This window comes from Ctenopharyngodon idella, chromosome 4 (genome assembly GCF_019924925.1).
Source record: "Ctenopharyngodon idella isolate HZGC_01 chromosome 4, HZGC01, whole genome shotgun sequence".
Classification (NCBI taxonomy): domain Eukaryota; kingdom Metazoa; phylum Chordata; class Actinopteri; order Cypriniformes; family Xenocyprididae; genus Ctenopharyngodon; species Ctenopharyngodon idella.
The window spans coordinates 6,665,944-6,681,326 of record NC_067223.1 but is presented as its reverse complement, the minus strand read 5'-3'; the positions used below and the strand labels follow the sequence as shown (position 1 = coordinate 6,681,326).

General features: G+C 34.8%; 2 protein-coding genes across 7 annotated transcripts in view; one reads left to right on the top strand and one right to left on the bottom strand.

Moving 5' to 3' along the window:
• ncaph2 (non-SMC condensin II complex, subunit H2) overlaps positions 1-15,383 on the top strand; it is a 28,776-nt gene that overhangs the window by 5,999 nt on the left and 7,394 nt on the right. For all 3 annotated transcript variants that reach the window (XM_051889971.1, XM_051889972.1, XM_051889969.1), the window contains exon 2: positions 29-78. The gene's annotated coding sequence lies outside the window, so the exon portion shown is untranslated. The remainder of the gene's footprint in view (positions 1-28; positions 79-15,383) is intronic.
• socs2 (suppressor of cytokine signaling 2) lies at positions 4,402-14,511 on the bottom strand. Of its 4 annotated transcripts, XR_007929644.1 has the most exons (4): positions 13,715-14,511; positions 9,257-9,513; positions 6,478-7,754; positions 4,402-6,103 (listed from the first exon to the last, which is right to left on the bottom strand). XR_007929644.1 is itself a non-coding variant. In XM_051889977.1 (3 exons), the coding sequence occupies exons 2-3, from the start codon at positions 9,381-9,383 to the stop codon at positions 7,285-7,287; spliced, it is 597 nt and encodes a 198-aa protein (XP_051745937.1). In that variant the 5' UTR covers positions 9,384-9,513; positions 13,715-14,511; the 3' UTR covers positions 4,402-7,284. The 4 variants fall into 4 exon arrangements, 3 of the variants coding, with proteins under 3 accessions (XP_051745937.1, XP_051745939.1, XP_051745938.1); XM_051889977.1 differs by having other exon boundaries at positions 4,402-7,754; XM_051889979.1 differs by having other exon boundaries at positions 4,402-7,751; positions 13,715-14,192.

Below are 15,383 nucleotides of genomic sequence, written 5' to 3'. Positions count from 1 at the left end.
CTGTTTAATATGACTTTTACTTTCACAGACAATCCATTGAAAATCCCAGCCTGAATAAATGGAGACCTTACAAAGAATGTAAGATGATTTATTTATTTATATATTTATTTAGCCTAATGCCGAGTTAACACAATTTTATTGTAGTAACAATAACTCTTATAAAAACATTGTATATGAAGCTGCCTATTACTGACATTGTCCACTGATTATGAAAGTTTTGTTGTGTATATTTCCTTGTCCTCGTGACATTTTGTTGAATCCACTTGTTTGAAACGCTAAGCTTTTGTTTTGCCCATAAAGTGGCTTTAGTCTTTCAAACGCTGGTTCTGATTTTTCAGAGCAACAATTCTTCCAGGAAGAGCGGATTATTTGAATATCATGGCATTTATGAGCTGCAAGAAGCTAGATGTAGGCTATCTATGTAAATCCCCCTTGGTATTATTTGCATGTCCAATCCTGAGAGTCCATACCATCATAGCCTTTTGTAGCATGTTCTCATGCAAATAATGCTCTTTATTTTCAGTTCATTACATTTATGGTATGGCTTCTTATACAACAGTACATAAGGCCCTGCCTTACCATCAAGCACTAAGCCTTTTAAAATCTGTTAGCAAGGATTTTCTCTTCAGAGAATCCATTATTTTTGAGGCTTATGGACTTCAAGCTAAATTGGAAGTATCTACAGTGTCGATTAAGGACATGGATATTTGCGGGAAAATGTCCTGTATAGTCACTGAATGTTTCAAACATGTTCATTTTTTTATTCAGTCTAGTTTAGAATTGATCTGTTGAATCTAATGTTTTATTATTGCATGTCTATAATCTGTTTCATAATTATCGCACTTAGCTCTAAATAATGTCCCATATGTTGTGCTTCGGCTTGTCACCTGTCTCAAATTTGAATGAAAAGTTTAGATATTATCATGGGCTTGATAATGCCATAATGATACAAAAGGTGTCACATGTGCTTTTGCATTGCTTTGCATTAGGCTGTGTTTTTATCAGATGTACAGTACAACATGCCATGCAGACTTTGAGCTGAAGTAGTCCATTGAATTGTTTTCTGTGCATGTGTGAGAGTTCAATAGCACTTGCCCCAGAAGCGACCTTTTAAATCCTGTTTACTTGACCGCTTGAGCTGTAAAGACGTTCACCAAGCCAGTGTCATGTCCGGTCATGTAACGAGATATGAACTTCAGAATATTCTCGGTCAGTTCAGGTCCTCTTGCCTTCAACCACTGACAAGTTTCAGGTCAACATATATGTGCATCTGCCTACTTTTTATTTTTTTCAAAGTCTCAATATTACCTGTCGTTACAGATTTCTTGGAAGATTTCTTCTGGAATTGCAACTACTTTTAATTTAATGTTGTGTCTTAAGAAAAGAACATATTCATAAAATATAAATATGTATAATTGTCATTAAATTGGCTATATGTGTAAATAAATACATTTGAATTAAGTTAATCAGTGTCCACAAATAATGATCACAAACAAAAATATCTTATAGTTATACTTTAAAAAAAATGCCATGATAACCAATACTTTGTCAAAATATCATAAAAATAAATTAAAGCTATAATTATAGCTAAAGCTACATTTTCTAGGTAACACTTTGTAATTATTGAAATTAAATCAGTAACATTATTTCCTGCCTAGGAATATTGACATCTTCACCCTTTATTCAAATTATTAAAAATTTGTTTTGTAAGTATATTGCACAGATGAGCTTGAAATATATTGTTTTATTTGTGATAACACAATGAAACATGCCAAATTGTTAGGAAAATAATTTTTGGCCAGGCAGTCATACAAAGAAATTATGAATTAGAGAAGAAACAAAATATTAATAGCTGATTATGTTGTAGTAATGTATGCTTTTTCCTGTGGCTTTTTTTTTTGCATAGTGAAATAAAACCTGTAGATGTAGTTTAACCACTATATAAATGACATGTCACCGTTTTTGCCAAATAATTTTGTCAGATAAACCTTAACCAAGTTTAGTTTTTCGTTCTTCCCTCATATTTAAAATATATAAAAAATATAATTTATTTTACCCATATTTTGATGGTTTAATCGAACTTGTAGGGTCTTTTAAAAAAATCCCCAAACCAGTCCCATCCTGACATTACTTTTGGCCTCTACTGTGATTAATGAACCACGTTTAGAAATACATTTATAGAATTAGTTTTGAAACAAAATACTGTAAAGTTTTATATATATATATATATATATATATATATGGTCCCTGTAGGACTTTGACAGAATTAATGGGAATAGTGATCTCATACAAAAAGTGCAAGGTTTTCTGATATTTTGTATATGGGTCAATGACATTTTTTGTCCAAAGCCTTAATAATAATAAAAAACAAAGATATGGCATCCAAAGTATGTAAGGTAGTACAACTATTGAATCTAAAAGGTTTGAATTATATTTTGCTACATATAAAGGTATTTTAAAGATTTTGAAGTGTCAAAAGGTCATTCGGTTTAACCGTCCAAAGGCCAATACAGCCACTTCATTAGTGATTAAAATATCTTAGAATGTATATATTTTTTATTGTGGCATGATTTTATAACATCATATATCAACCAAGTGCAATGTGGTATTAAAATTATGTGTAAAAGTTGTTGCTTTGTTATGAGAAAGAATGTACGGAAAAAAGAATTTCATTGATGTCATTCGGAGTAACCAATATAAAGGGACCATTCTGCATCAACACATGCGGTCAATATCATGTGACAGGATGTGACATCATTCAGACACCTGCAAAGGACCACATGGTCGTGAAGCAAAGTAACTAACTCTCTCTTAACTATTTGAAAAATTCATGTTTTCACTTGCTCATACGCATGTCCCGAAACATCAGGTCATTCGGTACAACCACTATAAAACATGGAAAATGTTGTAATATTTTAAATACTTGTACTAAATATAAAATGTTTGATTGTTCTTTTGCTAGCTAGCTAACAAGCTTACTAGCTATCTAGCTAGATATCAGCCTGTTAGCATTGTTTGAAAATATCGTCATTCGGTATAACCAAAAGTGTCATTTGGTAAAACCGAAATTTTGGTTAAACCAAATGACTTTTTTGGTGACATATTTTGTCCATTGTGTTAATTGATTATAAAAACTACATAATCTCATTGTTAACAGTCAATAAAACTTCAAAATTAATTATATCTCCATTAGGGTTTTTTTTTTACACTTTTAAAAACCTTATTCGTCAATGACCCATTTACAATTTTTTGTCTAATGTCAAGTTAACGTAACTTAAAACATTAGAGGTGTCTTTATTCCCTTGAGCACAGCCAGTGGTTTCTAAAGACTCAGATATGGTTTTCAGGTTATTCAACACATGAATGAATTCATGCTTTAGGGGGTAGTGAAAATAAGAACGAGAACTTGGATAGGATTACGTTGATCTTCTAACATGCTGAAACCAACAGTTAAATGTGTTTGTGACTGCAGAAACTGTGACGGTGCACTTGTGGGGTCAATTACATCCAATTTCCATGTAAAATCCAATGAAGTTTAGATTACCTGGAAAACAGTGATATCTCCACGTTATCTTTGACTAAACAACTCTTTTATGTTGTGACAAGGAGAACTCCAGCATTTAGCAGCTCTTTCTTGGGAATGGTGTCAATATTTAACAGAGAAACAGTCACTTTCTTGTGCTGATCGTGTTGCCTCTCGAGGAAACGTCTGTGATTACGCAGCCTTTGTACACAGTTTATTCTAAAAATCCCTGGAAAATATGGAGTGACTCAAAATGTTACTCAGAATTTCCATGCTTTGGTGCAAGCTAAGAAAAAAAACATGGAGGGGACAAGAAAAGCTGTGAAAATGGAAAATGGACTGGGCAAATTGGGACTTTAACTTTCCAAATCATGTGGCAAAACACCTTCGCAGACAAACACAACAAAAATACTTATACATGAAATATTATGAAGCGCTAGCATGCATGAAATGTCATGTAAAAATAAACTGTTGGATTAACAAATCAGTGATGAAAATCCAGAGTGAATCTTCCCTTTACCTTAACAACTAAACAAACAATTTCCAAACAAACACCAGACACTTGACTTGGATTATCTGTATATTTTCAGTATATTAGAAACCAGAAGTTCATTTAGGATGTGGGTTTACTGAATGCTTGAGAGGTTGCCAGGATGTGGGTGTGTGACCTTGATGACGAGTGTTATTATCAGTTCTGCACATGATTGGCTCATTCAGGGGCAGAAATAAAGGAGTGAATTTGTAGAGGAAAACAAACAAACATGGTGTTTGTTTGAGGATGTTTTTCTTCACTTTTTTTTGCACTGAAACAAAATTATTACATCTCACAAGCATGTTAAGTTCAGATATTACCAAAAAAGACAGTCACAGAGCAGGAATTAAAGCTATGATTGCTTTTATTTCTCACTTTTTGGGAGACAATCCATTCACTCCTGATGCAGCACAAAGCTGTAAAATGATATCAGTGGAATTTTGTAGTGGCAAAGAGATCATATCAGACTTATGCATGATTCCCACCCTAGATATACCATGTCCTCAAGGAAGACGACAAATAAAAATGACATTAGTATATTGAATCTGAAAGATGTTGGCAAAATGACCTTTCATGTTGATCTGAGATTAGTTTCCTAATTATTTAGGTGGGTAAAATTTTTGTGCACCTTGGTAGATTGATTTCATTTTTAGTCATATTAAATAAGGAATTTATTAGTTTAAAAAAAAAAGGCAAAATCAAGCCACCAATCAGAGCAATGCTTTTTGGGATAATACTATCCGAATGGCTCCATACTAAGTATGGAGAGAAAAAATGCAGGAATTTAGCACTCAAGCACAATGGTGAATAGGACATTCAGCGCCCCATTCTTCAAGGAATAGAATTATGTATGTTTAGTTCAAAGGAGGTCAGATTAGTGTGGAACTTGAAAGGAAAATCTGATTTTTTCTTACAATCTCTCCATAAATAGCAGTGAGGAGAAAAGAAAAAGCTTCTGACCTAGTGCATCTTTTTTGGTCTATGTCAAAAATTGCGCTTAAGTATAGAATCAAATATTCTCCAAATACGACCAGTCAGCATGCAGGTTTATTAAGACGCCCTCCTGAGGTAGGGTTAACACAGGCCAATACATGTTGACCATATGCAACAACAGCAGAAACAAACCATGCTGCTAAATTACCTCTTGGTTCAGAATGTGCAACAAAATACTAAGCCGGTGGTATATTTCATTTGCAAAAGTACGCACCCTTAAAGCCTGGAGAATGGCAAGAACCTCTGTCTGCAAGTTTTTATATATACACTACCTTTCAAAGGTTTGGGGTTAATCAGATTTTTCAAAGTTTTTGGAAGAAGTCTCATATGTTCACCATGCAAGGCTGCATTTATTTGATCAAAAATACAGTAAAAACAGTGATATTGTGAAATATTATCACAATTTCAAATAACTGGTTTAATATATTTCAAATTGTATGTATTCCTGAAATGGCACTCCAGATACTCCAGTCTTCAGGGTCACATGATCCTTCAGAAATCATGTTCTGATATGCTGATTTGCTACTTAAGAAGCATTTCTTATTATTATCAATGTTGAAAACAATTGCTGCTTAATATTATTGTGGAAACTGCCATACATTTTTTCAGGATTCTTTAATTCATCTTTTGTAACATTATAAAGGTCTTTACTGACACTTTTGATCAATTAAGTTTTATAATGTTTTATTGTTTAAAATTGTTTTTAAAAAGGGCTATTTTTAAATGTACTTTTTCAGTAGGTATTACATTATCATGATGACACATCAGGATACAGTATACAGTATATCAAATCGCAAGGTACTTGCCAATTCCCAGCAGTTCCTTGGGCAACCATGACATCAAATGATCATCTATGACTACAGTACAAAAATATAACATGGATAATGAGCAAATAAAATATACTCAAAAAGCATTCAAACTCCCATGTCTCAAACACAGGATGCAAAACATCTCAGACACCTGCTGCAATAAAGGGATAGTTCACCCAAAAATGAAAATTCTGTAATCATCTACTCACCCTTATGCTGTTCCAAAATCATATGGCTTTCTTTCTTCTGTGGAACACAAAAAAAAGATACCTCAAATGTCAGTTAACATCCCAGTGAGGTTTGACGTCAGTTGACGTTCTTGTCACCGTAGTTGATGTGGTCTGTGTATGCCTGCTTTTGATCAATGATTTGAAAGTAAAAAAAAAGCCTTCAATTTCAGAACACTTAGAATATTCTGGTTGAGTTGTACGGATTCTTTTTATACTAAGTTCTTTAAATGGTTCCATGAAGAACCTTTAACACATCCATTGAAGCTTTCCATTGGACAGGTTCTTAATAGTGGAAAACCGTTCTTCACACTAAGAACAAATTAGTGTGAAGAATTGTTCTTCTATGGCATCAGTGCAAACCTTTTGGAACGTTTATTTTTAAGAGTGTACCTTTAAGTTCTTGATAGTTTTGAGCTTGATAGGTTTGGACCCCATTGACTTCAATATATGGACAAAAACAGCTGCAACATTCTTCTAAATATCTTCTTTTGTGTTCTGCAGAAGAAAGACAATCAAGTTTGGAACAACATGAGGTTGAACTATTCATTTTTTGGTGAACTGGTCCTTTAAAAGAGACACACGGCCACACCTTGAGGCGTTCTGTACATCTGATGGGCGTATAACTGGTAGGAACCCACAGATTTCGGTGTAGGCCAGTGTGCCTCACACATACTGCTCACTCGCTCTTTAAAAATTGACCGTAGAATATCTACAGGCCATAAACTTGTTAAGTGTTCAATGAAGGACACTTAACATTGTTATGATATTCTTCGTATTATCAGGATAGTTCTCCCAGAAATTAAAATTCTGTCATTGTTTACTCACCCTCATGACATTCCAAACCTGTAAGACTTTCTTTCTTCTGCAGAACATGGAAGATATTTTGAAAGATGTCTGTCTATGTTGATAAAATGAAAGTCAATGGACGTGGACCTGACTGACTTTCATTATATGGACAAAAACAGAATATCTTCTTTTGTGTTCCACAGAAATAAGAAAGCCAAAGGGGTTTGGAATAACATGTGGGTGAGTAATTAATGACAGATTTTTCGGTGAACTATCCCTTTAAAGTAGTCCTTGGGCACAAGGAGAAGGATCCCAGGCAAATGATCCTAAACGGGACATTAGCACCCCATTATCACTGGGTCTATGATCTATAGAACCTCAGCACTTATGGTCATTGTCATCCACGCTGTTCTATACATTATAGGTGTAGTCTGTCAGGTAATCCTTCAGCCGGTTAGGCAAAGGAAGTTCTTGTACCCGCCGTGTGGTTTTATTAATGGCAATACGACACAGATGCTGCAGAGACGGTGTGGCTGTGTACACCGGAGTCGTGAGCAGCAGCTGCACAGAGCCGTTGGATGGGGCGAGAGGGGTAGTCCTGCCCTTACAAGACGTCCGGGACAGCTGCACGTAGTGCTCCACAAGATGGACGACGCTGTCGAACTGCTTGAGTTTGGGCTTGACCAGCACCACGGAGTCCAGCTTGAACTTGCCGTCCTTGTATTCGATACGCAGGTTGGTTGGTCCCGCAGATGTCATGGCGGAGATGGTGAAGAGGTAGTCCCTCTGAGAGCTGTCCCGGACCAGAAATGTGCCCTCCGACGTGTCCTGCAGGATCTCCTTGGCTTCATTGGCTGTCAGGCTGCCCCAATACCAGCCTGCTTCCAAGAAAAGAAGACACACAGATGGTCATACGTATCCTCTTCCACAGTATTTGTTTCAGTCGTTTGCTTGTGTAATATGAGACCCATAACGTTTCCCTCAAAGGACACGCTCACAAAACCGTGACTTACTGAGCTAATTAGCATTTGATAATGCAGCAAAAACCAAGCACTTCCGAAATGAGCTGTTAAATGAACGTTGATTGAAAACATTATGGCGACTGTGAAACAGCAAGTCTAAACAACACGGCAAAAATGTCAACAAAAATTATGTATCTTTCCTGAAATACTAGACCATCTGACTATTTCATCTTGGGAGTATTTGACATTTTTTAAAGGCAAATGCTTGACAGATGTTCCCAAAAGCTACTCAAATTGTTTTTCTCAGCAGCAAACAAACATAAAAATGGATCTCATTGCAGCATCGTAATTACTTTATGTTGCTTTTCTCTCATATACAGTGCAGGGCTAAATTTGCTTGTGCACTTGAAACCAGAAAGGGATGCAAGCAATTGAGGACAAATGTTCCAGCCAGGCCAGGAAACATAACAAAAGATGATAATGTCAATCTTTTGTTGCACAAAAGCAAACTGAAAATGTAAACAGTAAAGTCTTTTGTCAGGAAATTCACATAGTTCCTACTTGCATTCACTTACATACTTCATATCAGGGTCAGAAAGGGAGGCTTGTAGGAAAAAATGCCACAGAAAGTGACAAAAATGCCTTCTGAATTCAGTATGTGGGGGCAAAAAAAAAGAAAGAAAAAAAAAATACAATTTATTACAAAATACACAGTTTGTAATATTGCCTACTGTTCTACTTGGTGTTAAATTAATTTTATTTACACTTCATGTGTAATATCCCAATCCTATATGGATTAATGTATTTATTAAATTCAAGTATTGACATAAACGGTTAAAAAAAAGTGTATACTTTATATGGATAGAAAATAAATGTCCTCATATATGTAAAAATAAAATGCCCCCAAAAATCCAAAAAATCGCCCCTTAATGGAAAAAATTACTGGATTTACATAGGCTTTTTTTTTTGTTGACATTCACCTCTCTAATATTTCTCTGATATAACAACAAAAAACACACCAGATGCAAATTATATCACAGAAATGTAAAAATAAATAAACAGCAATCCTCAAACAACATTTTAAACCATATGACATTCAAAAAATGAAATCATAGCTGATTTGAATACATCAACAAACTCATGCCAAGAGCTTAGTGTAGACCTGCTCCCAGTTTGAATTATGAGATTAAAGTACACTTTAAACGACCTTTAAACATTTTATTGAAATTGTATATATAGAGGGTTACTTTTTTGAAATCGGCTATTATCATTTTTAACATCACATTTGACGCATTTAAAATAATGTTTATTTTTTATGTAGCCTATATAAATCACTGGCTGTGGCTGTGTTTACAACATTAATCCAGTCAGTGTTACAGGAACAAATGAATAGAATATGGAAACGAGCAGTAAACGTTTACCGGTGTTTTTAAGGTCTCTCATGGCAGTGGCAATGCGACTCTGTTCGGACTCCGTGATTTGGGTTTCAGTTTGCGATCTCCTTTCATTCTCGATGCTTTCCGTGGAGTCGGATGAGTGACAGGTCATTGGAGAACCGCGTTCTGCATCCAGTCAAAGTCTATAATTATCCCCCGAACTGACGACTGACTCTTACAATCAACCAAAACATGTGAGAAGTCTTCCAAAGCGTCCGTGGATTATGTTTGGCTGCGCCGATCTGAAAACACAAACATGTTTTAGACGACAGAATGCGTTACATTAGGCTATATAAGAAATTAGATCGGGGAGTACATGTTTCGTTTCAAGGTCTGTAACGCTGTGTAAATTAATGTCAAGTACGAATAGTGTTGTTGTTACAATCTTTTACCTGTTTGTAACACTATAATTGGTGAATTTATTGTGGTAATCAAATTTACTTGTTCAGAATAGGCTAATTATGCCATCCCACATCAACCTCATTTCATTTTAAACATTTAAAGGGGTCATGAACTGCATTTTTTTTTTAATCATTTTGTAATGTTTCCTGAGGTGCACTTATAATGTTAGTATGATTTTTACATCAAAATTGTCATCATTTAGAAATAAAAGGCCATTTTCAACTCTGTTTTTAGCCCTCTGATGTTGGAAGGGGCGTGTCTGCTGTGAGACGTCCACTGCAATGATTGGCTAAAATCTTTGCGTATGAAATAAGTGTTAGACTACATGTGGAACTCTCTCAAAAATGTTACTAAGTTTTTACATATTACAGCTGTGGAGATAACTAATCGTGAAAAGTGTTGATTATAGCATTATATTTAGATCTACTCCTGTGGCATGAAAGGTTGCAGCAATGAGCGTTAGCAGATGACTGTTGAGCGCATGAATGCAGTGATCTCATCATTTCAACTTGATCTCTGCACTCTCACAAATGCTTTCGTTACTAAGAGTGCAAACATGATGTAAATAAGAAATTCATTGTGCAGTGTAGACAGTGTTTTGGCAAGTGTCCAGAATTCAGTCACTGATAAACTCACACTGTGTGATTGACAGCTCCAGTGATTATAAAGGGAGCGTTCTTTGATCGCTTTCTGGGTAGTGACTGATTACATGTAATTTGGATTACATAATCAGATTCCAATCAAATACTCGTAATCAGTTACTTTTGTATTTATTACATGATGATTACATGTTATTCTCACAATGGCATTAAATTATTCAATTCATTGATTCTACTTTGTTATAGCTATTTTAATTTTCATTTCTAAAAAAGCCTACTGCTTATATACATTCAGAAAGTCTTCCAGGTTTTGTGGAATTGCACACACAGAATCACTAAAAACTGAGACCTACACAGCATTTGATCTGGATTTACAGAAATCATTTCACTTTTAAAAAGCTTTTTCTCATCATTACAACATTGCATATCTAATCAACTCCAGACGAACACAATTATTATTTGAATTCTAACTCAGTGAGTCATTTAACCACGTATTACTGTCTCTGAAAGGCATTTGCCTTTCAAACACATTAAAATGTACAAATTCACGTCATTTACATGAAATGCAGGGATTCCAAACTTTTTTGTCAGCTGAACCTCTTTGCCCTAATGTATAAAGTAACCCCTTAGAATTTAAGTTAATAAGTTAGGTCAATAATAAAATTGTCAATAATAAGTTCACAGTTCTCTGATGTCAGTTAATGGTCATAACATGAAGTTTATATATATATATATATATATATATATATATATATATATATATATATATATATATATATATATATACATTAGTAATTTTTTTTCTTTTTTTCTTTTTATGATTTATTTACTTACCGCAATAGCTTTTCATTGAACCCCTGCAGTTTCATCATGAACCCCAGTCTGTGAAACCCTGATGTAATGTAATATTTAATGCACTTCATGTTGTTGATAACAAAAAAATGTAATATATTTTATTTCTCTTTCTATTTTTATATCAATATGGTTAAAAAATGATCCTATTCAAATCAATGTGATAAATGAGTTAATCAGAAAGTAATCAAAAAGTAGTCAGAATACATGACCTAAAATGAGTAATCTAGATTACATTACTACAGTTTTTGTCATGTAATCTGGAATCAGTAACTCACTACAATCTATAAGTAATCTACCCAGCACTGCCTATATAAGTTAATCACAATTTAGATAACAGATTTTCATGCTACTAAGAGAAACAATGTGAAGTTGACCGTTTAGTCAATGGCTTGATTTACTGACGCATAAACAGCAATAAACGATTTTGAGACAAAGAACATCTGACTGTACATGAATCATAACATAGGCTATCAGAAATGACTGATCACAGATTAGGCATTAGACATACTTAGGCTAGGCATGTTGTGACATTACTGTTGGTTTCGGTGCAGGCTTAGCAAACAGACTCTTACTGCAAGATATGGACCCAACATTAATATCCATATCTTACACTCTAAAAAATGCTGGGTTAAAAACAACCCAAGTTGGGTTGAAAATGGACAAACCCAGCAAATGGGTTGTTTTAGCCTGGTGGTTGGTTTGAATGTTTGCTCAACCTGCTGGGTAGCTTTATTTTACTCAACTATTGTTTAAAAATGACTGCATTGCTTGCTTAAAATGAACCCAAAATATGTTGGAAATTAACATTTTTTAATATGTTTAATAAATGAACATTATTAATAAGTTTAATGAATAATAAATAATAAACATTTATTAAACATAAACATTTATTATTATTGCTTATTAATAAATGTTCACCTTTTGATTATTATTGTTGCCTCTAGTAATTATGTCTGATTTTTAATTTCCAACCTATTTTGGGTTCATTTTAAGACATTTAAGCCATATAGTAATTTTAAACAATAGTTGGGTTAAATAAAACTACCCAGCAGGTTGGGCAAACATTTAACCCAATCACTGAGTTAAAACAACCCAATTACTGGGTTTGTTCATTTTCAACCCAACTTGGGTTGTTTTTAACCCAGCATTTTTTAGAGTGTATAGCAAAAGTCTGTTTGCAAAGCCAATGTATAGAACAAACAAACAATGCTGTACTGAGACATTCATATAGTTGAAAATAAATAACCACTTTCCTAGCATTAGGATCCTTTGGAAGGTATGTTATTTTTAGTCCGGTGATCCTGTAGCTCTCTTCTCATCTCACTAACGTGCCAGTGGGCGCAGCCAAAGATGTGATTGCGATGAGTAGGCATTGATTTTCTCCTGCAGAGGCGGTCTTTTGTCGCACTATTATGTCATAATGTGATAAAATCCGAAACAGTCGTCTTCAGAGCTTGGTTTCAATAAAAGCTGTTTTTTGACTAACAAGGACATTTTGAGTTCTGAAACTTACAGTATGTTTTTTATGTTACAATGACCTCTTACATGGCAAAAGATAGAGAAAATATAGATTTCTCAATTCATGACCCCTTGTATTCAACCTAGTCCACGTATAGGAAACGTTCAAAATAACAAATATAATTGGAAACAAATAGAAATTCTTTAAACACAGTTAGCAGCTAAACTAAGTTCAGCTTAACACGGTACAGACAGACAGTGTATGTGTTAGTCACTCACCATTATGGTGAGTGTAGCAACACTGTCCCATTTTGTTCAATATTTGTGTGTCCAGCAGAATGGAAAATGTTACAACCCTTCCCGTCTATTTAGACATGATATTTATAGTTTTTAACACGTAGATGAAAAGCTTGTGTGAATGTTATAGTGGCTATTAGACTAAACAATGATGAAACCAGTTCAGCCATTTAACATACATTATCATGATCGCAAAATAAGTTAAAAGAAAGATATGAAATCACTCTTTCTTCTTACCTCCAAATTGTATTTGTCCTTTAAATCCTTTATATTACAGTCCTACAGCTTCTACTGTCACCTCAGGAGGGTGGTGCTCACATATGATAGTGATTTCACCCCTGTAGCTCATTTCTAATTGGTTATTTGAAATACACTCATAAAATGATAAATGAAAGTGGCTATTTCGTTTAAATATCAATTGAATAATCCAAAGGTCAGCCTTAACTACTTTTATTTTTTATTTTTAATTGGATAAAATAACGAAATGTCAATCGTCATGAGCTTCATAAACGTCCGTCTTCTGTGTGAATGGTTCATTGCGCACGTGCATGAGGAATTAAAAACAAAGGCTGCCTTTAAGAGACGGCAAATACGCAGAACTGCCTTTACTAGGAAACTGCATTGACAGCTCCTGGTAAATGATAGTGTGACAAATAAGATAAACGATTGTATTTTCTACAAAACCTGTAAATGAAGATACTTCTACATGCGTGACTCCTTTGATGTAGCTGCTATCTGAGACATAATGAATCAGAAGAAATGAAGAAGAATATATTTTGACCAAAAACTTAAGCCCGAACGGCGACAGTCGGAGAAAGCGCACATCACTTACCTTTTGTCTAAGTGAAAGCGATAAGCAATTAAGTCCAGCGCGTTTCGCGTTACAGACGTTGAATGGCACCATGATTTAAACCCATCATTTATTAATGGGAAACACTGATCGGTTTACTGTCAAGCGACCAGCGCGTCCTGATGCTCAGCAGGTCGGGACGCGTTTTTCCTTGTATTTGCATTGATTCTTTCGGCAGCGACACTCCACAAAAAAAAAGCCTGTCTCGCTCTGTCTACAAGCGCACCGCACGCGCCGTGCGTCCAAACGCGTTCACAGCGCGCGCCAAGCGAACAAGACACATATAATTACTCTCTCCAGCAGTTTAGCGATATTCCAACGAATATTTTTTTTTTCCTGCTTTGTGTGTATGTGTGTGCGCTCGTCGTTAACGACTTAATCCTCATTTAAAAAGACTGGTATACAAAAGACTAATTTCCAGGAACTTTCCAGGAATCGTATCACGTGGTCAAAAGCGCGAGCGCTCTCTTAAGGTCGTGCCAAATAGCTATTTTGTTTTTTTTTTTGTTTGTTTGTTTGTTTTGTTAAGAACATGCCAGACACAGATTTTTATTACAATATACGCTACATGTAGTTATCATTTTGTTATTATTATTTGCTTTTTGATGTAAAGAATATTTTTCATTACTACCATACTCAGCAATTTGTAGGCTCATATTTCTTTATTCAAAAGCCTATCAGCAATGAAATGACAATTAAATAGACTGCCATACGTCCAAAGTACACCCCAAATCTGTTTTATTGTTTATTCTTTCTTTCTATATGCTACATTAAATTTCTGCAATAAACCATGTTTATTTATTTATAAAACAAATGTAATGGGCGTATTTTTTTGGATTCACTAAAAAGGAATTTACAGTTGTTGATTTTCGTGATCCGTGAGCCAGTCACAGCGTGACAAGTGCCACCTTAAACCAAGAATTTATTGCCTACGCATGACAAAACAAAATATAAGAAGCTGTAATTTAACCTGTGGGTAAAAAACAAAAATCACAATAAACCACCTAAAGTACAGTTTAAAATTCATTTGGCCTACCTTAAGAATGTCTATAAATAATATTGGCAGAACCTTCCCACATGTGTAACAGGCATTGCAATCCCTGTGTAAAGACAACAGTGGATTACAGCAGTCAGAGGTGACTGTAGGTCTGATGCCTCAGATGACCTTGCTGAAAGGCTACTTCTCTCATGAGGACAATTTGTTTTAAACAATTAAGAGGATTATTAATTGTAAAATTAAGAGGATCTGTGAGGAAGACCAATCTCAGATGCTACATGGGAATGTGTTCTTGCTTATTCAATTTAAAGGAATTTAAAGTAGTAGGTCAAAAGTTAAATTAGCTCAAATCTACCCTGAACTGGCCTCATTTATAATAGATGTCAATGTTCTGGATATGTATTTAAGCAGTTCTCCAGAAAAGAGCCAGATCCTCTGCATTATTTGGTGTTTCCGAGTCATGGTTATCAGCACCAATGGGTAAAGTCCTTGCTTTTTCTTCCTTGTTAGCACACAGATCATACTAAAGTAGAAGGAGGCTGCTCCACCCACTTACATCAGAGGATCAGAAATATAATGTCTTGCCTCCACCTTGAAATCATCAGATACTCGTTAAGAGGCTCTGAATAACATTTGTGACCACAAAACCAGTCA